This window comes from Nomascus leucogenys, chromosome 10 (assembly GCF_006542625.1).
Source record: "Nomascus leucogenys isolate Asia chromosome 10, Asia_NLE_v1, whole genome shotgun sequence".
NCBI lineage: Eukaryota > Metazoa > Chordata > Mammalia > Primates > Hylobatidae > Nomascus > Nomascus leucogenys.
Window position 1 is genome coordinate 2,681,526 of NC_044390.1, and position 24,347 is coordinate 2,705,872.

Below are 24,347 nucleotides of genomic sequence, written 5' to 3' on the forward strand. Positions count from 1 at the left end.
TTGAGAGAAGGTTTGCACATGGAAAGGCTGGAAATTGGGGTCTGAACTAAAGGTGGAACTACCATTCGATCCAGCAATCCCACTACTGGGCATCTACACAACGGAAAAGAAGTCTTTATATGAAAAAGACACTTTCACATGCATGTTTATAGCAGCACAATTCACAATTGCAAAGATATGGAACCCACTGAAGTACCCATTGACCAAAGAGTGGATAAGGAAAATGTGGTATAGACACACCATGGAATACTACTCAGCCATGAAAAAGGAATGAAATGATGTCTTTTGCAGCAACTTGGATGGAGCTGGAGGCCATTATTCTGAGTAACTCAGGGATGGGAAAACCAAATGTCGTATGTTCTCATTTACAGGTGGGAGCTACGCTATGATGATGCAAACGCATGAGAATGATGTAATAGACTCTGGGGACTTGTGGTTGGGGTGAAGGTTGGAAGGAGATGAGGGATAAAAGAATACACATGGGGTACAGTGTACACTGCTCGGGTGACAAGCGCACTAAAGTCTTAGAAATCACCACTAAAGAACTTATCCACGTAACCAAAAATCACCTGTACCCTAAAACCTATGAATATAAACAAACAAACCAAAAAAGTCGAGTCTGAGTAGGTGCGTGGCAGTAAATGTCTAACCACTGCCGTTCTGGAGAAGGGAGTCCTGGTGCGCAGTGTTTGCCAGTGCCTGTTGTGTAAATGCCTCTGCCATGGCTGATTTTCAGCTCAGAGTGGGAGGTCACTGAGCGAGGAGCTGGGAGGAGGTGCAGAGCAGTACACCATGACTCATGTTTCCACCAAATCGGTACAGTAGACAGTGGCAGCCCCAGGGCAGTGGTCAGGAGCTGGCAAGCCGTGGCTCGTGGGCCTCCTCTGGAGCGCCACTTGGTTTTCTACAGCATATCAACTAAGAATGTTTTCAAATAAAACATTATTTTATTTTATTTATTTTTTGAGACAGAGTCCTGCTCTTGTTGCCCAGGCTGGAGTGCAATGGCATGATCTTGCCTCACTGCAACCTCCACTTCCTGGATTCAAGTGATTCTCCTGCCTCAGCCTCCTGAGTAGCTGGAATTACAGGCGTGTGCCACCACGACTGGCTAATTTTGTATTTTTAGTAGAGACAGCATCTCACCATGTTGGCCAGGCCGGTCTCAAACTCTTGACCTCAGGTGATCCACCCACCTCGACCTCCCAAAGTGCTGGGATTACAGGCATGAGCCACCATGCCTGGCCTATTTTATTTTTTTGAGATGGAGTCTTTGCTCTGTCGCCCAGGCTGGAGTGCAATGGTGTGATCTCGGCTCACTGCAACCTCCGCCTCCCAGGTTCAAGCAATTCTCCTGCCTCGGCCTCCTGAGTAGCTGAGATTACAGGCACGCACCACCACACCCTGCTAATTTTTGTATTTTTAGTAGAGAGGGGGTTTTGCCATATTGGCCAGGCTGGTCTCAAACTCTCAACTTCAGGTGATCCACCTGCCTCAGCCTCCCAAAGGGCTAGTATTACAGGCATGAGCCACCATGTCCAGCCCCCACAAAAATTTTTAAATGGTTAAAAAAATTATTAAAAGAATATTTTGTGACATATGAAAATTATATTAAATTCATGTTTCAGTGTTCATAAAGTTTTATTGGAACACAGCTGTATCCATTTGTTTACCTATGAACTCTGGCAGCCTTGGCACTGCAGTGGCAGAGTGGAGTCACCATGATAGACGGCATGGCCCCAGAGGCCAGAAGTGTTTCTTATCTGGCCGGTCATAGAAAAAGTTTGCGGAATGCTGGCAGTGACAATAATGAACCATAAAATGATTAGGAAACAATGCATTTTGATAATCTATGACTTTTGTTGTTTAATATATTTGTAAGCCTATGATTTAATTTTTAAAAACGTTGTTTAACAACTGGCTCACGAAATTCCTGAATGATGAAAAATCAGCTCTTGCAGGCTGCCATGTGATCCAGCCATCCACTACTGGTATTACCCCAAAGAAAGGAAATCGGTCCATCAAAGAGATGTCTGCACTACCGTGATCGTTGTAGCTCTGCTCTCGATAGCTAAGATTCAGAAACAACCGTCCATCAACAGACAAATGGATAAAGAAAATGTGGTGCATATACGCAATGGAGTACTATTCAGCCATGAAAAAGAATGAGATTCAGTCATTTGCAACGACATGGATGGAACTGGAGACCATTCTGTTAAGTGAAATAAGCCAGGCACAGAAAGACAAACCGCATGTTCTCACTTATTGGTGGGATCCAAAAACCAAAACAATTGAACTCATGGACATATGGAGTAGGAGGGTGGTTGCCAGGGGCTGGGAAGGGTAGTGGGAGGGTGGAGAGCAGCAGAAGGTCAGGACAGTTAAAACCATTTATGCCTAGGATTCCATTATTGGAACGCTAAGCACGTGGGAGTTATTTATATCTCACTGCTCAAGGTCATCCCCAAAGTCTGACTGAAAAAATTCAAAAAATTGCAGCCTCAGGCATAAACAGGTTAACAGGTTGAAAAAGAGTAAGACCTAGTATTTGCTGGCACAACAGAGGAACTGTAGTTAATAATAAATTGTACATTCCAAAATAACTAAAAGTATAAATCGTTTGTAATACAAAGGATAAATGTTTGAAGGGCTACATCTCCCATTCTCCAAGATGTGATTATTTTACATTGCATGCCTGAACCAAAACATCTTATGTACCCCATAAATATATGCACCTACTATGTACTCACAAAAATAAAAAGTTAGAAAATATCCAGCTTTTGCAATCCAGTAGGAGCTGGGGCTCAGGTTTCCTGGTATCAGACGGATCTAGAGCATAGTCAAATTGTACTTTTTATTTTTATTGTTTTAGTTGAACAAAGCCAACAGTAGATCAAAGGAAAGGACGGAGGGAAGCTGAGCCTCTCATCACCGCCCTTGAAAAGACCATCCGGGTACCCCGGGGTTCCTGCTCTTACCCCGTCTCAAATCTCACCTGAGACACTGCAGACGGCACCGGGGGGATCTCAGCGCCCTGCTTAGAAGCTTCACGGCCTTGGACTCCACTTCCACATGTTGTATTTCCAAGTATCTCAGATGCTGGTTCCCCGTCAGAACACCGATTAAGTCCTGGTTCAACATGGTGCTATTCACACGCCTTAAGCTGGAGAGGGAAGAGCGTCTCCTTGGAATGGGGTCCCGTCCACAGTCGTAGAATTCTGTGGCCTCACAAACGAGGCTACAGCTGCGCGTGGGACAGGTGCAGTCCCACCCTCAGGGGGTTTACAACTGAATTCAGGACGCAGACATTAAAGAGTGACACAAACCTGTGATTATTCAGGTCCTATCCCGGGAAAACTGTAAGTCAAAATGAATGGCTACATTTTCTTTATCCGGTCTATCACTGATGGGCATTTGGGTTGGAACCATCATTCTCAGCAAACTAACACAAGAACAGAAAACCAAACGCCGCATGTTCTCACTCATAAGTGGGAGTTCAACAATGAGAACACACGGACACAGGGAGGAGAACATCACATACTGGGGCCTCTCGGGGGGTGGGGGGCTAGGGGAGGGATAGCATTAGGAGAAATACCTAACGTAGATGATGAGTTGATGGGTGCAGCAAAGCACCATGGCACGTGTATACCTGTGTAATAAACCTGCACGTTCTGCACATGTACCCCAGAACTTAAAGTATAATAAAAAAATTTTAAAAACTTCCAGTGACTCACAGGATCAGAATTCGATTGGGCTGAGGTCTGTGAAGGCTTTCCTAAAGCAAAGGCAACGTCATCCAATTCCTGAAGGATTCGGAGGACTGGTTTTCCCACACTCTCCTAAAATCATGCTTTTGGTTTCTTTATTTTAATAACAAAGTTTAGCTTTTTTTTTTTTTCTTGTGAGACGGAGTCTCACTCTGTTGCCCAGGCTGGAGTGCAGTGGTGCCATCTCAGCTCACTGCAACCTCTCCTTCCCAAGTGATTCTCCTGCCTCAGCCTCCCAAGTAGCTGGGACTACAGGCACCCGCTACCACGCCTGGCTAATTTTTGTATTTTTAGTAGAGACAAGGTTTTATTATGTAGGCCAGGCTGGTCTTGAACTCCTGGCCTCAAGTCATCTGCCTGCCTTGGCCTCCCAAAGTGCTGGGATTACAGGCATGAGCCACTGCACCCGGCCTACAAAGCTCAACTTTCTGATCTACTTTCTTTTTTGAAAAATTTTTATAGATATGGGGTCTCACTATGTTGTCCAGGCTGCTCTTCCACTCCTGGCCTCAAGTGATCCTACTGGCTCAGCCTCCCAAAGTGTTGGGACTACAGTCATGAGCCACCACTCCTGGCCATCACGCTCCTTTTCTAAAACCAGGGACACAGATTTGCCCTGCACCTCTAAAGCTTATGTTTGCTGCTGCATCTCTTTCTTTCTAATTAGTTGTTTAAAAACAGTTTTCTTGAGGTATAATTGATATTAAAAACCTGCATATATTTAACATATACAATTTGATGAGTTTGGACTATGCATATATTCGTGACGCCATCACCACAGTGGAGGTGGCTAACTAGTTCTTTTTTTTTTTGAGACAGAGTCTTGCTTTGTTACCCAGGCTGGAGTGCAGTGGCACAATCTTGGCTCACTGCAATCTCCGCCTCCCAGGTTCAGGCAATTCTCCTGCCTCAGCCTCCCAAGTAGCTGGGATTACAGATGCGTGCCACCACACCCAGCTAATTTTTATATTTTTAGTAGAGACGGGGTTTCACCGTGTTGCTCAGGCTGGTCACGAACTCCTGAGCTCAGGCAATCTGCCCACCTTGGCTTCCGAAAGTGCTGGGATTACAGGTGTGAGCCACTGCACCCGACCGGCTATTTCATCTACATTCAGTGAGTCCATAAGGAGGGGCCCCTTCTGTGCAACATGGAATTCAGAACTGAGTTCTCAGCTCAGCTCAGTATCCCTAGTCGCATCGTCTTTCACAAGTCACGTAACCTCTCTAAAGTTCAGTTTCAGGTCTACAGGGGAGAGCAAATGACATTTTCTCCTTAGAATGGCTGTGAGAATTAATCCCATGAAATTCTCAGCCCATTACTTGTCACATAGTAGGCACTCAGTAAGCAGGAGCGAATGATAACTATTATAATAACAGGAGAGAAAATATATCTGATAATGGCCAGGGGCCATGTGGTGCCTGGTGGCTTATTTCAAGGAAGGGGCCAGTGGTTCACACGGTGAATTATCGGGTTTTTGGATCTTAAAAACTCTGGAGAGATGGCGCGTGGAGTGGTGGCTAAGAGAACTGATTCTAGAGCCAGATTTTACCGCTTAGTAACGATGTAACCTCATGCCTCAGTTTCTTCATCTGTGAAATAGGGACACCTACTGCTTGGGATGACTTTTAAGAGCATTCATGTGCAAAGAACCTAAGATAGCCTAGCAGATGGTGGGCAATGCATACACGCTCACTCTTACCTTATAAAAAATAGTGGCTGCGTGCAGTGGCTCACACCTATAATCCCAGCACTTTGGGAGGCTGAGACAGATGGATCACTTAAGATCAGCAGTTCGAAACCAGCCTGGGCAACCTAGGGAGACCTTGTCTCTACAAAAAATTAAAAAAAAAATTAGCTGGGCAATGGTGGGATATGCCTGTGGCCCCAGCTACTCGAGAGGCTGAGGTCAGGAGGTCAAGGTTGCAGTGAGCCATGATCACGCCACTGTACTCCAGCCTGGGCAAAGGAGCAAGACCCTACTTGGAAAAAAAATGAAATAGTGTTTCTCCTCCTCCATGTAAATCTCATCCTTTCCAACCCAGTTCAAATGTGCCCTCTTTGGTGAGGCTTACCCCATGCAGGCACCTGCTAACAGTGGTGTGTTAGAGAAGCACACAGTGTTGGTGAAGATGAGCTTCAGGCTGTCTGTGGTGGAGTGATTTACCTAAGGCTTGTCAGCCGCAGGATCTTAGATAAATCACTTAACCTCTCCAGCTCTCACTTTGCTAAAAAATGGGAGCTGGGCATGTGGCTCACATCTGTAATCCCAGCACCTTGGGAGGCCGAGGAGGGCAGACCACTTGAGGTCAGGAGTTCGAAACCAGCCTGACCAACATGGTGAAACCCCATCTCTACTAAAAATACAAAAATTAGCCGGGCATGGTGGTGCATTCCTGTAGTCCCAGCTGCTCGGGAGGCTGAGGCAAGAGAATTGCTTGAACCCTGGAGGGGGAGATCGCAGTGAGCAGAGATCCAGCCACTGCACTCCAGCCTGGACAACAGAATGAGACTCCGTTTAAAAAAAAAGCGGGGGATAATAGTACATATTAATACTTCAAAGGAATGCAGTGGTGAGCCCTACTCAGTGCTCAGGTCACACGTGGCTTCTGTAAGGCGGTGTCCCTCCAGAGAGTAACCACCACACCCTGGGTTACACAGTGCTGATTCTGCTCTGGGTACGGTCCTGCAGGCTTCACGTGCGGGACTGCATTTCATCTCTCCGTCGTGATGATCATTTAATTTTATTTATTGTTTGTTTTGAGAGAGGGCCTCGCTCTGTCGCCCAGGCTGGAGTGCAGTGGCCAGATCACGGCTCACCATCACTGCAAGCTCTGCCCCCTGGGCTCGGGTGATCCTCCCACCTCAGCCTCCCAGGTAGCTGGGACTAGTCTCGAATACCTGAGCGGAAGTGAACAGGCGTGAGCCACAGCACCAGGCTGATCGTTTTATGGATGGGCGCATTGAAGTGCACCAGGGAGATGTCAGGAATTCCATGAGCCACTGTGTACACCGTTCACTTAAGGACACAGAGCTGTTAAGTTGGTGGAAGTGTCACTAGTGGCAAAAACTGCAATGGCATTTGCACCAAGCTAATAGTAACTAGAGACAGGTCGAGCCGTCAGCCTGGCTCCCATGTGGGGTTTCCCTCACCACGCACCCCATGACTCACTCCCCCTGTGCCTCCATCCAAGGCTGGACATGGGTGCCTTCCGGAAGTCTAGTGTGAGTGGAGAGGGAATGAAGAAAGTAGATGGGGAACAGACCATCTCCATGAAGTTCCTTCCGGTGGGATTTGTGCTATACTCACAGTAGCTTTTGCAGTTTGCACTGAGGGTGCCTCAGTGCGGCAGCAAGAGCCTTCAAAAAAGGAGGCCCCAAAACACTGTTGGTCATAGTCAGGACTTCCAGCTTATCATTCGTTGCAAACACAGAGCATAAGTCTTGCCACCAGCGATGGAGCCCATTGCTCTCTGGTGCTCTACATGGAAGGGAGAAGAGAGAAAACACCTCTTTGTTAAACTGGAGAAAATCTACTAGGAAACCCCAGGGCTGGTGCTCCCTACCCTGGTTAGGGCCATAGGCCCCTAGTGACTCTAAGACATCCTCATTAAAATAAAGCACTCAGAAAAACCATCACGAGGTTTCTCATTTCATTCCAGGAAGACTCGTGGTCGCAAATAAGAGCCTTGTATTTTCCCATGACTTGGAAAAAAGGAAGTTGCCTTTATTTTTTATTTATTTATATTTGAGACAAGGTATCACTCTGCCACCCCGGGTGGAGTATAGTGGTCTGAACACAGCTAGCTGCAGCCTCTAACTCCCGGGCTCAGGTGATCCACTTCAGCTTCCTGAGGAGCTGGGGTTACAGGCACACACCACCACACCTGACTCATTTTTGTATTTTTTGTAGAAACAGGGATTCCCCATGTTACCCAGGCTGGTCTTGAATTCCTGGGCTCAAGCGATCCTCCTGCCTTGGCCTCCCAAAATGCTAGGGTTACAGGCGTGAATCACCGTGCCTAGCCAGGAATTGCTTTTTTAATTACATGAGACTTATGTGGAGGGCAGAGATTGAATTACATTCTGTATCTACATTCTTACCCTGTGTATATATAATTCTTATTTTTTAAAAAATGGGATCAGAATAAAGGAAAAATTAATCTTTTTGATACAGTGAGTACAAGAAAGAAAAATCCAGAGCTAGACTGGCATGTAGTTTGGCGGCAGAAGGACCTGCTGACTATCTCTCATCCTTCCCCCAACCTTCTTTCAGGTTGGCTGACCGAGATACACATGTGAAGATTGTTGTTGGTTGCATTAAAGAAATAGTTGAAAGTGGCCAGGCACGGTGGCTCACGTTGTAATCCCAGCACTCTGGGAGGCCAAGACTGGTGGATCACCAGGCCAGGAGTTTGAGACCAGCCTGGCCAACATAGTGAAACCCAGTCTCTACTAAAAATACAAAAAAATTATACAGGTGTGGTGGTGGGCACCTGTAATCCCAGCTACTTGGGAGGCTGAGGCAAAGAGAATTGCTTGAACCTGGGAGGCGGAGGTTGCAGTGAGCCAAGATTGTGCCACTGCACTCCAGCCCGGGTGACAGTGCGAGACTCTGTCTCAAAAAAAAAAAAGAAATAGTTGAAAGCAACCCAAAAGTATGTCAAGGGGGAAGTAGTTTAGTCATCTCTAGCACACCTATTTTTCAAAGAATACTTCATTGAAAATGGCATGTATGGACATTGCCAAGACACATGAGATGAAAAAGCAATTTTTGGAATATTTACACTAGTGTGTAATTTTTGCATAAAACTTAAATCCCATGAAATAGATTCATCCATTTTCACATCTGTCAAATACATAGAAATGCAAATAAGTAAGAATGATATCAACTCCCTGCAGGAACCCATATAAAAGTGGTCAATGGACTAAACAACATGAAAGAAATATGTCGTGTCTTAAGATTTCCACGGATGTCAGGTCTTTACGCAGCATCACAGAAAGACATTGTGATTCATTGTGGTTAGATGCTTGAGGTCTTAGTCGGGTGACCAACAGTTATCACCAGGTTGAACATCAAGCTCTGGTGTTTCTTCCCCTCCCTAATAAAAGGTCTTCAGGGACTGGAGGGCCCCTTGAATGTGATTTTGTGGAGTGTGTTGGAATTGCCCACATAAGTTGGGAGTAGACATGAAAAAAACACGGTCTGATGTAGCCATTCAATATCTGAGTGAACAGAATTCATCCTACCTGTGGCAGGCCAGGTCTCGCCAGCAGCTGAGCGGGCAGGGCCTCCGTCACAACTGTTTCAGCACTGACTGAGTGGGTAAGTTAAATATTAAAAGCTGACAGAGCCAGTGCCCTCACACAGAGGCTGGAATATAACAAAAGCCCATCAAGAGTTTTGCCCAGGCCTTTCCTGGGCCTTGAGGTATGACAAGATAATGAAGGAATTCTCAACAGGACCTATTCAGGATTAAGCAAGTTTTTATCGGGGGTCTGAAGAAACTCCCCAGACCTCCACAAACAAGTTTTACTGGGGTCTGAAGGAACTCCCCAAGTCTCCATGATTTAGCAGGAGACAAGATAAGGGTAATCACCCCAGCACCTGGACCCATCTATTTAAGTAAATTTACTAAGGCTCTGGAGGGAGGTCTTCAGGACTCAGACCTTAGTTATAGATTAAAAGAAGCTAATCACTTATGTCTTTAGAGGAATGCACACTTACACGTACACATATAGCTTAGAAGGCATATAAGCTCTGGAAACTTTGTAATTTTTAGTTGGTCTGGCGATATTTCTTGGCCTTCTCCCTGTGCACCCAGTTACAGAAATAAACTCTCTTCTTTCCCAGTTCATCTGCGTCTCGTTATTGGGCTGTGAGAATAAGCAGCCTGACCCTCAGTTTGGTTCAGGGACATACCCAAGAAATATGAAGTGATATCCATGCTGATAAAGTTAGAGATGTGATGTGCACATATCTCATGATGCAGCAATTCCTTTAAAAACAAAATACGGCTGGGCGCGGTGGCTCAAGCCTGTAATCCCAGCACTTTGGGAGGCCGAGGCAGGCGGATCACGAGGTCAGGAGATCGAGACCATCCTGGCTAACACAGTGAAACCCCGTCTCTACTAAAAATACAAAAAATTAGCCGGGTGTGTTGGCGGGCGCCTGTAGTCCCAGCTACTCGGGAGGCTGAGGCAGGAGAATGGTGTGAACCCGGGAGGCGGAGCTTGCAGTGAGCCAAGATCGCGCCACCGCACTCCAGCCTGGGGCATAGAGCAAGACTCCGTCTCAAAAAAAAAAAAAAAAAAAAAAAACCAAAATACACCCTGGCCGGGCACGGTGGCTCAAGCCTATAATCCCAGCACTTTGGGAGCCCGAGCAGGGCGGATCACGAGGTCAGGAGATCGAGACCACTCTGACTAACAGGGGGAAACCCCATCTCTACTAAAAAATACAAAAAATTAGCCAGGCGTGGTGGCGGGCACCTGTAGTCCCAGCTACTCAGGAGGTTGAGGCAGGAGAATGGTGTGAACCCGGGAGGTGGACCTTGCAGTGAGCTGAGATTGCACCAATGCACTCCAGCCTGGGCGACAGAGCAAGACTGTCTCAAAACAAACAAACAAACAAACATATATACAAAAAACAAAAAATACACCCTGGCTGGGCGCGGTGGCTCACACCTGTAATCCCAGCACTTTGGGAGGCCGAGGCAAGCAGATCATGAGGTCACGAGATCGAGACCATCCTGGCTAACATAGTGAAACCCCATCTCCATTAAAAATACAAAAAATTAGCTGGGCGTGTTGGCGGGCAGCTGTAGTCCCAGCTACTCGGGAGGCTGAGGCAGGAGAATGGCGTGAACCTGGGAGGCGGAGGTTGCAGTGAGCCGAGACCTCACCACTGCACTCCAGCCTGGGCGATAGAGCGAGACTCCATCTCAAAACAAACAAACAAACAAACAAAAAACAAAAAATAGGCCCTGGCTGGATGCGGTGGTTCACGCCTGTAACCCCAGCACTTTGGCGGGCAGAGGCGAGAGGATCGCTTGAGCCCAGGAGATCAAGACCAGGCTGGGTAACAAAGTGAGACCCCCATCTCTACAAAAAATAATAAGACAATAGATAAAAATATACGCCAGAGCAGGGGTTGGCAAACTTTTCCTGTAATTGACCAGGTAGCAAATATTTTCAGCTTTGCTGGCCGTGAATTTCCTGGCAATGACTCAATCCTGCCGCGGCAGTGTGGTAACAGTCACAGACAATACGTCACAAGCATGGCCGGGCTCCAGTCAAACTGTATTTACCTAAACAAGCAGAAAGCTGGGTTTGGCCTCCTGGCTGTAGCTTGCTTACCTCTGCCCTGGAGAAACTCAGCCATGGCTGAGGAGCCCCTGCACACTGCTTGTCATGCTGAAGAACGGAACAGAACTTAAATTACTTAAAATTTAAATGTCTCATCACATAAGGAGAGATCAACTTTTACTTATCTATCCACACACTAGACCAGTATATGTCTAGGATGAACATTAGTGCTACAAATCCATATGCTGAAGACTTATGCAGTCTTTCATGGAAAGACAGGAATCTGGAAGAGATTGTGGCTCCTTTATGCAGAGCAGTTAAGGAACAAGAAGGCATTTCCACTGTGCAGCAGAAGGACGATGTCCCCTCTCCTGCCAGGCGTCAGTCTAAATCGCCTCTCTCTTCTCATCACAGCCACTGGGGTCAAATTTTAGCTCATCTTAGCTTCGACCAGATGTGTGACCTTGGACAAGGTGCTTCACACACCTGACCTCCAGTGCATCATGGAGTTGAAGGGAGAAATAATTCACATAAAGCAAGTGCTTGACATTGTGTCTGCTATATGGCAAATGCCAAATAAATATCAACCAATATGAAGAAATGAGTAGTCAGTGCTTTTGGACACTTCTTAAGAAAAAGAAATCCATTACATTTGCCAAAATAAAGATCTTCCGGAAGAGTTTTGGTCAAGTGAAGGGGATGAGGAATTACATGAGTGCTAACAGTTTGTATCTGCTGAGCACTAAATGAAGGACTGGATTTATTCAGTGTGTTGTAGATTTTAACACATTTAACAACCTTATGATATATATATATATATATATTTTTTTTTTTTTTTTTTCTTTTTTGAGATAGTGGCGCTATCTTGGCTAACTGCAGCCTCCGCCTCCTGGGTTCAAGTGATTCTCCTGCCTCAGCCTCCCGAGTAGCTGGGATTACAGGTGCCCACCACCATGCCTGGCTAATTTTTGTATTTTTAGTAGAAACGGGGTTTTGCCATGTTGGCCAGCCTGGTCTGGAACTCCTGGCCTCAAGTGATCCACCTGCCTCGGCCTCCCAAAGTGCTGGGATTACAGGCATGAGCCATGGCACCCAGCCTGTCTCTTTTAATTCAAGGTGGAAAATATATTTTTACATGGAAAGAAAGACCCTCTAGAGGTGTGCTGTCTGATATGGTAGCTGCTAGCTGCATGTAGCTATCTACATTTAAATTCACTAAAGTTAAATAAAATGTAAACGTTCATTCGCTTGGTCACACCAGCCACATTCCAAGAGCTCAGTGGTTGCCTGTGGCCGGTGGTTCCCATATTGGATAAGACAGATTCAGGATGTCTCCATCATCACGTTAAGTTCCATTAGACAGCACTTTCCTTGAGACCAAAAGCTTCTGATACACAAAAGTAGGAGTGAGGCTGGGCGCAGTGCCTCATGCCTGTAATTCCAGTGCTTTGGGAGGCCAAGGTGGGAAGATTGCTTGAGGCCAGGAGTTGGAGATTATCCTGGGTAACATAGGGAAACCTCGTCTCTCCAAAAAAATTAAAAATTAGCCAGGCATGGTGATGCATGCCTGCGATTCCAGATACCTGGGAGGCTGAGGTGGGAGAATCGTTTGAGCCCAGGAGGTTGAGGTTGCAGTGAGCCACGATCGTACCACTGCCCTCCTGAGTGACAGAAAGAGACCCTGTCTCAAAAACAGAAGTAGGAGTGATAGATGAAGCAAGGTCCCATCTTCATGGGCATGCAGCACAGAGGGAGGGAGGGTGAACAAGGTATCTCGTTTTGCCCTGAATTCTCCCAGTTTAGCACGGAAAGTCCTATATCGGAGGAACACCTTCAGTCCTGGCAGTAAAACAAAGTCCTGGGTCGGAGAAATCTCCTTAATCCTAAACAAACTGGGACAGTTTGTAAAACAAATGTGTATCACCCTAGACACATGTTTGTCTTAAGACAGAAGTACTGGCCGGGTGTGATGGCTCATGCCTGTAATCCCAGCAATTTGGGAGGCCGAGGCGGGTGGATCACCTGAGCTCAGGAGTTCGAGACCAGCCTGGCCAACATGGTGAAACCCCGTCTCTACTAAAAATGCTAAAATTACCCGGGTGCAGTGGCACGTGTCTGTAATCCTAGCTACTCGGGAGGCTGAGGCAGGAGAATCGCTTGAACCCAGAAGGCGGAGGTTGCAGTGAGCTGAGATTGCACCACTGCACTCCAGCCTGGGCAACAGAGTGAGACTCTGTCTCAAAAAACAAAACAAAACAAAACAACAGAAGTACCGTGCAAACTAGGTTAGGGAAGAGATCAGAAAGGTTTGCAGATTGAACCCCTAAACACCCGGGAAACTGTAGTCAAGGCCCCTGGGTAGGACGGGCTACCCAAGGAGAGACGGAAGCACTTACTCAGAGCCAGGTTGGGAGCTGGAGCTGAGCTTCCACACGTTCATGAAGTTCAGGGTGACGGTCAGTTCCACCTCCTGCAAATATTGACAGCGCTTCAGGCAAAAAGCAGACACTTGAACTTCTTTGTTGTTGCCAATTCTCAAGACAACTTTATGATAATCATTTAGGGCTTGGCTTATAAAGACTTCCTCCCGGATTTCGTGCAGACAGTAGAATAACTGCGGGACCCCACCGCACGGAGAAGGTGGGTCACATTTATGCAACAGAGGTATGACTTTCAGCAGTTTCCTCTTATTGCCGAAAGACACCTTGCATCGGAATGACTGTTCCACGGCCGAAGCGCAGGCCTCGTTCAGAAAACCGAATAAGAAAACTCCCATGTGAGAGAGATAGCTTTTGCTTCCTCTGGGACTTGCTATCAGGCGCTGGATATTCACGTGGTTCAACACATGAAAATTTTTGAGTCTTTGTGGGAAACAGAGAACATAAAACAAGGCCGCAAAAAATTCCTGAAAAATCACGAGGGTAAAGGCGTAGTGGTCTTCCTCACCTGCAATTCTTCGAAGAACACTCATGCCAAGGAAGGCGGTGACTCCCGTCTGATCCAACTTGGCTTCCTCAAGATCTTCTTTACCTAACACCCATTTCCTGTGCCACATGCTGTCTGCGGCCAAGTGACACAGACCTTCCAGTTGCGCTTGGTGGATCTTTCTGGAAAAGTTCTCAGCTCTGGTGGGAAACAAGCTAGAAATATACCGGACGAACACAGAGGTGGCATTTGGACATGCCTGTGTGAGGTTGTTTCCTCTCTCCATTTGCTGTTTCAGACCAGAGCAGACCATCCAGCAAACCACAGGGACCCGGCACATGGAGAAGAGAATGGTGTTTTCCATGGCAAAACTCAACACTTGGTCTCCCTCCTCTGTGTGTCCAAAATACATCTGGAAATACTTGATTTTTTCCATCGTATTAAACCCCGGAAGGGTTACGAGAGAGGGACATTTCAGCAAAGGCTTGCATGTCTGCCAAGAGGTAAATCTTATCATGATCAGTAGCGTGGCCTCTGGAAGCATCGTTTTGCTCAGCAAACTGCTCAGTAGGACAGACCCAGGCAATTTCTGCCTCCAGTCTTCACTCAGGTCCTCCAGTCTGTCGATGAGGGTAGATGTGAGCTCCTCAAAGCCATCCAAGAGCAGCAGAAGTTGGTCGGGTTTGGACATAATCTTTGACACGAGGTCCTGTGATCCAGGCCACTTGTGCTCAATCAGCTCGGAGAAGCTCTGGTCTGTCGTCTGGTTCACCTCTTGGCAATGGAAGTAGAAAGCACACCAGGGCTTGTGGGCGTAGAACTTGTTTCTGGCCCACTCATACATCACCTTTTTGGCCAGGATTGTTTTTCCAATCCCCGGAGCTCCCTGTATGACCACGGTCTTGGGCTGTCTACCCTGGGGTCTTTTGGGCAGAAGCAGGCATGGGAAGTACTCCTCGTGCCTGTGTACATCTTGGTAGAAGAAGTCCCTCTGGTTTCCAGGCCAAGTCATTGTGTCCCGTATGGGGAAATACTTTTCCATCACATTCAATTTGTACTGCCATATTTTATCTAGATTTGTGAGATGGGAGAAATAAAGGGTATGACATCAGAGTGAATCGTGAGAACTAACAGAGCAATAAGAAAACCAGTCTCGATGTCTACTTGAGGCCCCGTGATGCCCTTGCATCCTTTCCTGATACTGCTGCGTCAATGAGGAAGCAGCAATGAACAGAAAACTCAACTTGAAGTGGCTTAAACAAAACAAGGACTGTTTTCTACATGAGAAGTATGGCGGGCGTAAAGCTGTTGAAATTAAGTTCAGTGGCGCCATAGTTTCAGGTCCAGCAGCATCACGATTCTCTCAGCCCTTTCTTTGTATTTCTTGCCTCACAGATAGAAGACAGCTGCTGTAGTGTTAGCCGTGTTATCTGCATTCAAATCAGAAATACTTGGGAGGGCCGGGTGCGGCGGCTCGCACCTGTAATCCCAGCACTTTGGGAGGCCGAGGCGGGCAGATCACAAGGTTAGGAGTTTGAGACCAGTCTGGCTAACATGGTGAAACCCCATCTCTACTAAAAATACGAAAGTTAGCTGGGCATGGTGGCATGTGCCTGTAATCCCAGCTACTCAGGAGGCTAAGGCAGGAGAATCACTTGAACCCGTGAGGCAGAAGGTTGCAGTGAGCTGAGATCGCGCCACTGCACTCCAGCCTGGGTGACAGAGCGAGACTCCATCTCAAAAAAAAAAAAAAAAAAAAAAAAAAAAGAGAAAGAAAGAAAGAGAGATACACTCTATTGAAGTGGTTCCCAAGTGGAAGACAAGTTTTCCATGGACCAGGTGGCAGGGGATGGTTTTGGGATAATTCAAGTGCATTACGTTTATTGCGTGCTTTATTTCTATTATTATATTACAATATGTAATGAAATAATTATACAACTCAGTATAATGTAGTCACTGGGAGCCCTGAGCTTGTTTTCCTGCAACTCGATGGTCCCATCCAGGGGTGACGGGAGATGGTGACAGATCAGGCATTAGATTATCAGGAGCGCACAGCCTAGATCCCTTGCATGCACAGTTCACGAGAGGGTTTGCGCTCCTATGAGAATCTGATGCCGCTGCTGATCTGACAGGAGGCAGAGCTCAGGAGGCAGTGTGAGCAACGGGGAGCAGCTGTAAATACAGAGGAAGCTTCGGTCGCTCGCCTGCCACTCACCTCCTGCTGTGTGGCCCGGTTCCCAACAGGCCACAGACTGGTACTGGTCCATGGCCCGGGGGTTGGGGACCCCTGAGCTAATGGTTTGTGTCTGTTTTTTTTATTTTTTATTTTTGAGATGGAGTCTCAATCTGCCACCCAAGAGTGCAGTGGCGCTATCTCACCTCACTGCAACCCTCCGCCTCCCGGGTTCAAGCGATTCTTCTCACTCAGCCTCCCAAGTAGCTGGGATTACAGGCACCTGCCACCATGCCCGGCTAGTTTCTGTGTTTTTAGTAGAGACGGGGTTTCGCCATGTTGGTTCTGATTGTAGAAGAAGCACTGGGCATGGTAACTTACAACCTGCCTTGCCCTAGCAACTGAGCAGTTCATCCTAGTCCATAGCCCATTTGCTCACCAGGGTCTGCATGATGCAGGCACATACCAGATTCTCCTTCCTCCAGATTCACCTGTGTTTCTCCCACATTCAAGTCCTCTGGTTCCAAGGTAGGCAGAATGGCTGGAACAGAAAAAAGGAGGCTGTTCCACGGGAATGATAAGATCTTGGTAGCAGGGAAACAGCATGGGGCCAATGGCCTTTTCAGGACAGAAGCAACCACATGGCTTGAGTCTCACCCTCTCAGCGCCTCCGTTCAGGGAGAAGGAAATCACCTAGATCTATCTCTATCACAGCAATTTCAGGAAATGAGAAAAGGTGTTGTTCTACGATGCACTGAGTAAGGTGATCAATAACATGTTATAAATGGATAGCCCCGCCAGACACTGAGGGAGAAATACAAATACACACATACTCACACACACATATGTGTATGTAAAATCCATACACAGTTCAATATCTACATAGGGGTGTATCTGTGTGTCCAGTCGGCCTTTCAGATCCACGGGATCTACATCTGTGGAATCAACCAACTGAGGATGGAAAATAAACTAAAAACCTGATAAAAATACAACAATAAAATAATACAATTAAAAAACCAATACAAGGCTGGGCACTGTGGCTCACGCCTGTAATCCGAGCACTTTGGGAGGCTGAGGCAGGAGGATCGCTTGAGCTAAGGAGTTCGAGACCAGCTTGGGCAACATGGCAAGACCTCAACTCTACTAAAAAAATAAAAAATAAGTAGCCGGGCGTGGTGGCATGCCTGTAGTCCTAGCCACTCAGGAGGCTGAGGCAGGAGGATTGCCTGAGCTCAGGAGGCAGAGGCTGAAGGGAGCCATGATCGGACCACTCCACTCCAACCTGGGCAATAGAGTTAAGACCTTGTCTCAAAAAAATAAAAAAACCCAATACAGGATAACAACTATTTACAGAGCATTTACATTGTGCTGGGTATTATAAGTAATTTAGAGTGATTTTAAGTCTGCGGAGGATGGGTATAGGTTCTATGCAAATACTATGCCATTTTACGTGAAGGAGTTGAGCGCCCATGAATTTGTTCAGTACCCTTGAGGGACAGCCTGGAACCAATCCCCCATGGATATCAAGGAACTTCTAGCTTAATATCTATGTATGTGTGCACATATGTGTACATACACGTGTATATCTCTGCGCACACATACACATATAGTCATTGATTCTTGTTATGTGTGGTAGTTCTCGTCTATAAAATTCTTGTGAACACGGAATTCACTAATACTGAACCATTGCTCACAGGAAAACGCAGGGTTCGTTTCCTGCTAGTCTCTGGTTACATTTTCATTGACTGATCAATATAAAAACTTGTTTTACATGTGTTTTTGTTTAAAGACACCTTATTTAGTATATATTATTGATTAATTAACAATGAACTCATGGTCAACCACACTGATAAATCCTGCCTGAAGGAAGCTCAGCTAACGCGTGTATTTTCTCCCGAAGGCACAGCACGGCCTTCTTGCCCTGAGGAACACGGAAAGGCACATCAGCACTGGTTTTGAGTACCATTTTTACTTTTATTTTTATTCTTATTTTTTTTTTGAGACGAAGTCTCACTCTGTCGCCCAGGCTGGAGTGCAGTGGTGTGATCTCAGCTCACTGCAACCTCTGCCTCCTGGGTTCAAGCGATTCTTCTGCCTCAGCCTCCCGAGTAGCTGGGACTACAGGCATGCACCACCACGCCCGGCTAATTTTTGTATTTTTAGTAGAGACGGGATTTCACCATGTTAGCCAGGCTGGTCTTGAACTCCTGACCTCATGATCCTCCCGCCTCAGCCTCCCAAAGTGCTGGGATTATAGGCATGAGCCATCGTGCCCGGCCTGGGTACTATTTTAAACAGCAAAACCACCAACTCAAAGCACAAAAGTGTGGCACTAAATAGACATGGAAATGACACCGGCTTACAGGGTGAGAGCTAAAGCCAGAAGGCAGAGCATCGCCTTGTTTGACCTCGGCTGGGAGGTCAACTCGATGTTTTTGCTGCGTTGCTGTCTGGGAATGATCTTGAAAGTGCTGTAGGTATTGATTTGGGGGTTACGAATACATTTTAATGAGTAGGCACATTCACGAATACAGAATCCATGAATAATAAGGATCAACTGTGTATGTGTGTATCTGTGTGTGTGTGTGTTTCTTGAGATGGAGTTTTGCTTTTGTCACCCAGGCTGGAGTGTAGTGGCGTGATCTTAGCCCTCTCCAACCTCCGCCTCCTGGGTTCAAGCAATTCTCTTGCCTTAGCCTCCCGAACAGCTGGGATTACAGGCGCCCACCACCACGCCCAGCTAATTTTTTTTTTTTGTACTTTAGTAGAGACCGGGTTTCACCATGTTGGCCAGGCTGGTCTCGAACTCCTGACCTTAGGTGATCCGCCCACCTCTGCCTCCCAAAGTGCTGGGATTACAGGCGTGAGCCACCGTGCCCGGCCTCTCTGTGTATTTTTCATCAGGTTTTAGTAAATAGTAACATTTTCTGTTTAACACTAAGATTTTCTCTACCACTGGGTCACGGGGTTTCCATCCCCTCTGATTTTCTTGTCCATTGACCCTCTCTCCTTTATACACGATGAGCTAATTCCTCCTGTGTTAGGTCTCAACCTTAGCATCGTTTCCTCAAAGAGGACTTCCCGGGCTGCCTTATCAAAAGAAAGTCCCTTTTCACAATCAATCACTCTCTAGCCATCTGATATTTGAGCACCTATGACATGCTAGGTGCTGAGCCAGCTGCTGGGGTGCCAGTGGCTAAGGAGACATAGGGCACCCACTCTCCTGTTGTTTATGTTTAAAATTGTGGAGCTGACGTCTTCTCCATTCTTACTGATGAGACTGACTACTTGTAACATCAGCTATTGGGACAGGCGGGTTCACAGCTCCTATCACGTTTCTGGATTGGTGTATTTTTCCTTTAATACAGTAGTTCCCCCTTCTCTGCAGGGTCTATGTTCCAAGATCTCCGGTGGATATCTGAAACTGTGGATAGTACTGAACCATGTAGATACTGATTTTTTAAGAATACATATCTAGGCCGGGCGTGGTGGCTCACACCTGTAATTCCAGCACTTTGGGAGGCGGAGGAAGGCAAATCACCTAAGGTCAGGAGTTTGAAACCAGCCCGACCAACATGGTGAAACCCCGTCTCTACTAAAAATACAAAAATTAGCCGGGCGTGGTGGTGCGCACCTGTAATCCCAGCTACTAGGGAGGCTGAGGCATGAGAATTGCTTGAACCTGGGAGGTGGAGGTTGCAGTGAGCTGAGATCACACCACTGCACTCCAGCCTGGGTGACAGAATGAAGACTCCATCTCAAAATAGAAAAAAAATACATACTGATCTATGATAAAAGTTTAAATTATAAATTAGGTACAGTAAGAGATTAACAATAATAATGAAATAGAACAATTATAATACTACACTGTCATAAACAGTATGTAAATGTGGTCTCTCTCTGTCTCAGAATATCTCACTGTACTGTACTCATCTATTTTTGGCCATGATCGACCCGAACTTCAGAAAGCAAAACCTTGGATAAGGGGACGACTGTAGTCCAGCTCTGCTTTATACATATTGAAGATGAGGTTTTGGATTACAATATCCTCCTGTGGGATTCACCCTTTGTTGCTGCGAAATGGCTTTTTAAAGTCTTTAACCTTCTTGCTTGTCAGCACTCCTGACATCACCATAGCTATACCAGCTTTCTTCTGCTTACTGTTCCCATAACATTTGCTTTTCCACTATTTTACTTTCTACTTCTCTATGTCTTCATTTAACGTTCACCTCATATAAGCAGTATTCAGTTAAGTTTTTTAAAAATAGGCCCATATGGGCTGGGCGCGGTGGCTCACACCTGCAATCCCAGCGCTTTGTGGGGCCAAGGCAGGCAGATTACCTGAGGTCAGGAGTTCGAGACCAGCCTGGCCAACATGGTGAAACCCCGTCTCTACTAAAAATACAAAAAAATTAGCCGGGTGTGGTGGCAGGTGCCTGTAATCCCAGCTACTCAGGAGGCTGAGGCAGGAGAATCGCCTGTACCTGGGAGGCGGAGGTTGCAGTGAGCCAAGATTGTGCCATTGCACTTCAGCCTGGGCAAGAAGAGCGAAACCCCATCTCAAAAAATGAAATTAAAAAAATGCCTGTATGACAGTCTTTGCCTTTGGGTTAGATCCATTAACTTCCTCCACTATTTGCATTCTTGCTCAGATGGCCAATAAGTGATGGGGGTGGCGACTAGAGTAATTTAGCTGCCCAGCAGCCAAGCCCACCTCCACTTTATCCACCAGATCAACACTCACCATTTATCTCTCTGTGTACTAGAACACACATTTTATCACACTTCATAATGGCAAAGATGTTCGAAGTCACATCCCAAGCTCGTCGTCCAGGAAAACGCTCTATCAAGAGATGAACCACCTCTGCCCAACTGGCTGTCTCGACCTGGTCCCAGGTGATGGGCATGGTGCCAGCACTGAGCTCATTCAGTAAGAACTGCTTGAACCATTGTAGGTCCTCATTGCTCACATTTCTCATGTACAGCATGACCCCATTTTCACATGGGGAGCCAGGGTAGCAAGAGAATGTCCAGGGTGGAGTATGAGAACTGTGAGTGGAGGAGGATGAAAAGGGAATGGGGGCGTCAGAGGGTGGATTCACATCACTCATCTTTAGTCCAGGCAGAGAACACCTCAGTGTCCACGATAAAGACAACCGATAGGAAGAGAGAAACACGAGACCTGTGGAGACATAAAACAATAAAACAAGAAGATGAAAACACCACCCAAGAAGACAGATTCATGTAATGCTTACTTGGCAGGTATTCTGCGTGCCAGGCACTCCCTTTACCTCCTTTCCTCAAAGATTCTCTGCCTTGTGGAAAAACTGAAGATGCATTGAATGTTTGGGATTAGTCCATTAGACTAATGGATTGTTTGTAGTTTTTATTCTCTATGCCTCCTTTTGGGGAAGAGGCAAGCAAAATATCAAAGCCTTCACAAAAGGTTTAGCAAAAAGAAAAATTAGAAGCAGGTAAAATAATTCAGTGAAGCTAAAATCTAGAAAATATGTGGTTGGTTAGAAGGCTCCATTAGATTAAAAGTGATCTCAAATTCAACAAAGTTTTTATTCTTAAAACATAGATCATGTATTAGAGAAATGCAAATCAAAACCACAATGAGATATCATCTCACACCAGTCAGAATGGTGATTATTAAAAAGTCAAGCAATAACAGATGCTGGCGAAGTCGCAGAGAAAAAGGAACACTTATACATTGTGTGTGGGAGTGTAAATTAGTTCAACTACTATGGATGATGGTGGGGCAACTCCTCAAAGACCTAAAAAGAGAACTACCATTCAACTCAGCAATCCCATTACTGGATATATATCCAAAGGAATATAAATCATTCTATTATAAAGACACATGCCTGAGTATGTTCATTGCAGCACTATTCACAATAGCAAAGACATGTAATCAACTTAAATGCCCATCAGTGATAGACCAGATAAAAAAATGTGGTACATAAACACCATGGAATACTATGCAGCCATAAAAAAGAATGAGATCATGACCTTTGCAGGAACATAGACAGAGCCGGAGACCATTATTCCTTAGCAAACTAACACAGGAACAGGAAACCAAACACCACAAGTTCTCATTTATAAGTGGTAGCTAAATGATGAGAACACATGGACACATAGAGGGAACACCACACACTGGAGTCTGCTAGAGGCTGGAGGGTGGGAGGAGGGAGAAGATTAGGAAAAATAACTAAATAGGTACTGGGATTAATACCTGGGTGATGAGATAACCTGTACAACAAACCCACCCCCATAACACATTTGCCTATATAACAAACCTGCACATGTACCCCTGTATCTAAAAGAAACGTTAAAAAGAAATTTAAAAAAAGGATCATGGGGGGTGTATTTTTGTCCCCCCTGCCCCAACTTCCAATAGTAGTTTATTTATTTATTTATTTACTTAGAGATGGAGTCTCACTCTCTTTCCCAGGCTGGAGTGCAGTGATGTGATCTCACTGCAACCTCCACTTCCCGGGTTCAAGCGATTCTCTGGCCTCAGCCTCCCGAGTAGCTGGGATTACAGGCACCTGCCACCACGCCTGGCTAATTCTTTTGTATTTTTAGTATAGACGGGGTTTCACTATGTTGGCCAGGCTGGTCTCAAACTCCTGACCTCAAGTGATCCACCCACAGCCTCCCAAAGTGCTGGGATTACAGGTGTGAGCCACTGTACCTGGCCAATAGCTTCTTATTTAACACTTCGCCCTCTTATAACTTATGTGACAACCACACCTCTGGATAAACCTGTTTAATTGACTCAGTCCTCCCTTGGGCCCAGAGTAGCTGGGCTTGGTCCCAGGACAAAGGTGATGTGCTCCTGGGTGGCTGACTCTTGCTAGTGCTCCTCCCGTCCAGTGGGTGGCGCTGCATGGAGGAGCCTAACACAGTCACACATTTTCTACCTCTACTTATTCCATGACCATTGCTGACCACGTTCCAGCCACAGTGAGCTGCAGCTCACGCTTGTAATCCCAGCACTTTGGGAGGCCGAGGCGGGCGGATCACGAGGTCAGGAGATCGAGACCACGGTGAAACCCTGTCTCTACTAAAAATACAAAAAATTAGCCGGGCGTGGTGGCGGGCGCCTGTAGTCCCAGCTACTCGGAGAGGCTGAGGCAGGAGAATGGCATGAACCCGGGAGGCGGAGCTTGCAGTGATCCGAGATTGCGCCACTGCACTCCAGCCTGGGCGACAGAGCGAGACTCCATCTCAAAAAAAAACAAAAAAAAGAAATTTGCAGAACTGGCTGGGTGCGGTGGCTCACGCCTGTAATCCCAACACTTTGGGAGGCCAAGGCAGGTGGATCACTTCAGGCCAGGAGTTCCAGACCAGCCTGGCCAACATGGTGAAACCCTGCCTCTATTAAAAATATAAAAATTAGCCGGGCATGGTGGTGGGTGCCTGTAATCCCAGCTACTCGGGAGGCTGAGGCAGGAGAATTGCTTGAACCCAGACGGCAGAGTTTGCAATGAGTGGAGATCATGCCACTGCACTCCAGCCAAGGTGACAGAGCAAGACCCTGTCTCAAAAAAGAAAAGAAAAGAAAGGAAAAGAAAAGAAAAGAAAAGAAAAGAAATTTGCAGGGCAAGGGAGGATGTTGGCAATGACATCATCGTTTTGCTTTACTTTCATTCACTGCTGAAGGGAACATAAGCAGGGGGAACCTCTCTGAAAGGCCTTTTCACAATATCTACCAGTCATGTGTGCACTGCCATGGAATCCAGTGGTTCTACTTCTAAAACTGCAACCTGAGGCCGGGCGTGGTGGCTCATGCCTGTAATTTCAGCAGTTTGGGAGGCCGAGGCGGGAGGATCACGAGGGCAAGAGATTGAGACCATCCTGGCCAACATGGTGAAACCCTGTCTCTACTAAAAAAATAAAATAAAATAAAATACAAATATTGGCTGGGTGTGGTGGTGTGCACCTGTAGTCCCAGCTACTTGGGAGGCTGAGGCAGGAGAATCACTTGAAACCAGGAGGGAGAGGTTGTAGTGAGTGAGCCGAGATCCCACCACTGCACTCCAGCCTGGGCAACAGAGTGAGACTGCATCTCAAAAAAAACAAAAACAAAAAAGGCCAGGCGCGGTGGCTCACGCATGTAATCTCAGCACTTTGGGAGGCCGAGGCGGGCAGATCACAAGGTCAGGAG

At 46.5% G+C, this 24,347-nt stretch overlaps 1 protein-coding gene across 1 annotated transcript in view; it reads right to left on the reverse strand.

Annotated features, from left to right (window-relative positions):
• The window catches only part of NLRP8 (NLR family pyrin domain containing 8), a 39,570-nt gene extending 18,288 nt beyond the window's left edge, over positions 1-21,282 (reverse strand). Inside the window, 5 exon segments of the mRNA XM_003277209.2 lie at positions 2,996-3,163; positions 7,076-7,246; positions 13,470-15,069; positions 16,638-16,712; positions 20,916-21,282. Coding sequence (XP_003277257.2) covers positions 2,996-3,163; positions 7,076-7,246; positions 13,470-15,069; positions 16,638-16,712; positions 20,916-21,282 — 2,381 coding nt within the window.
• Positions 21,283-24,347: the final 3,065 nt, after the last annotated feature.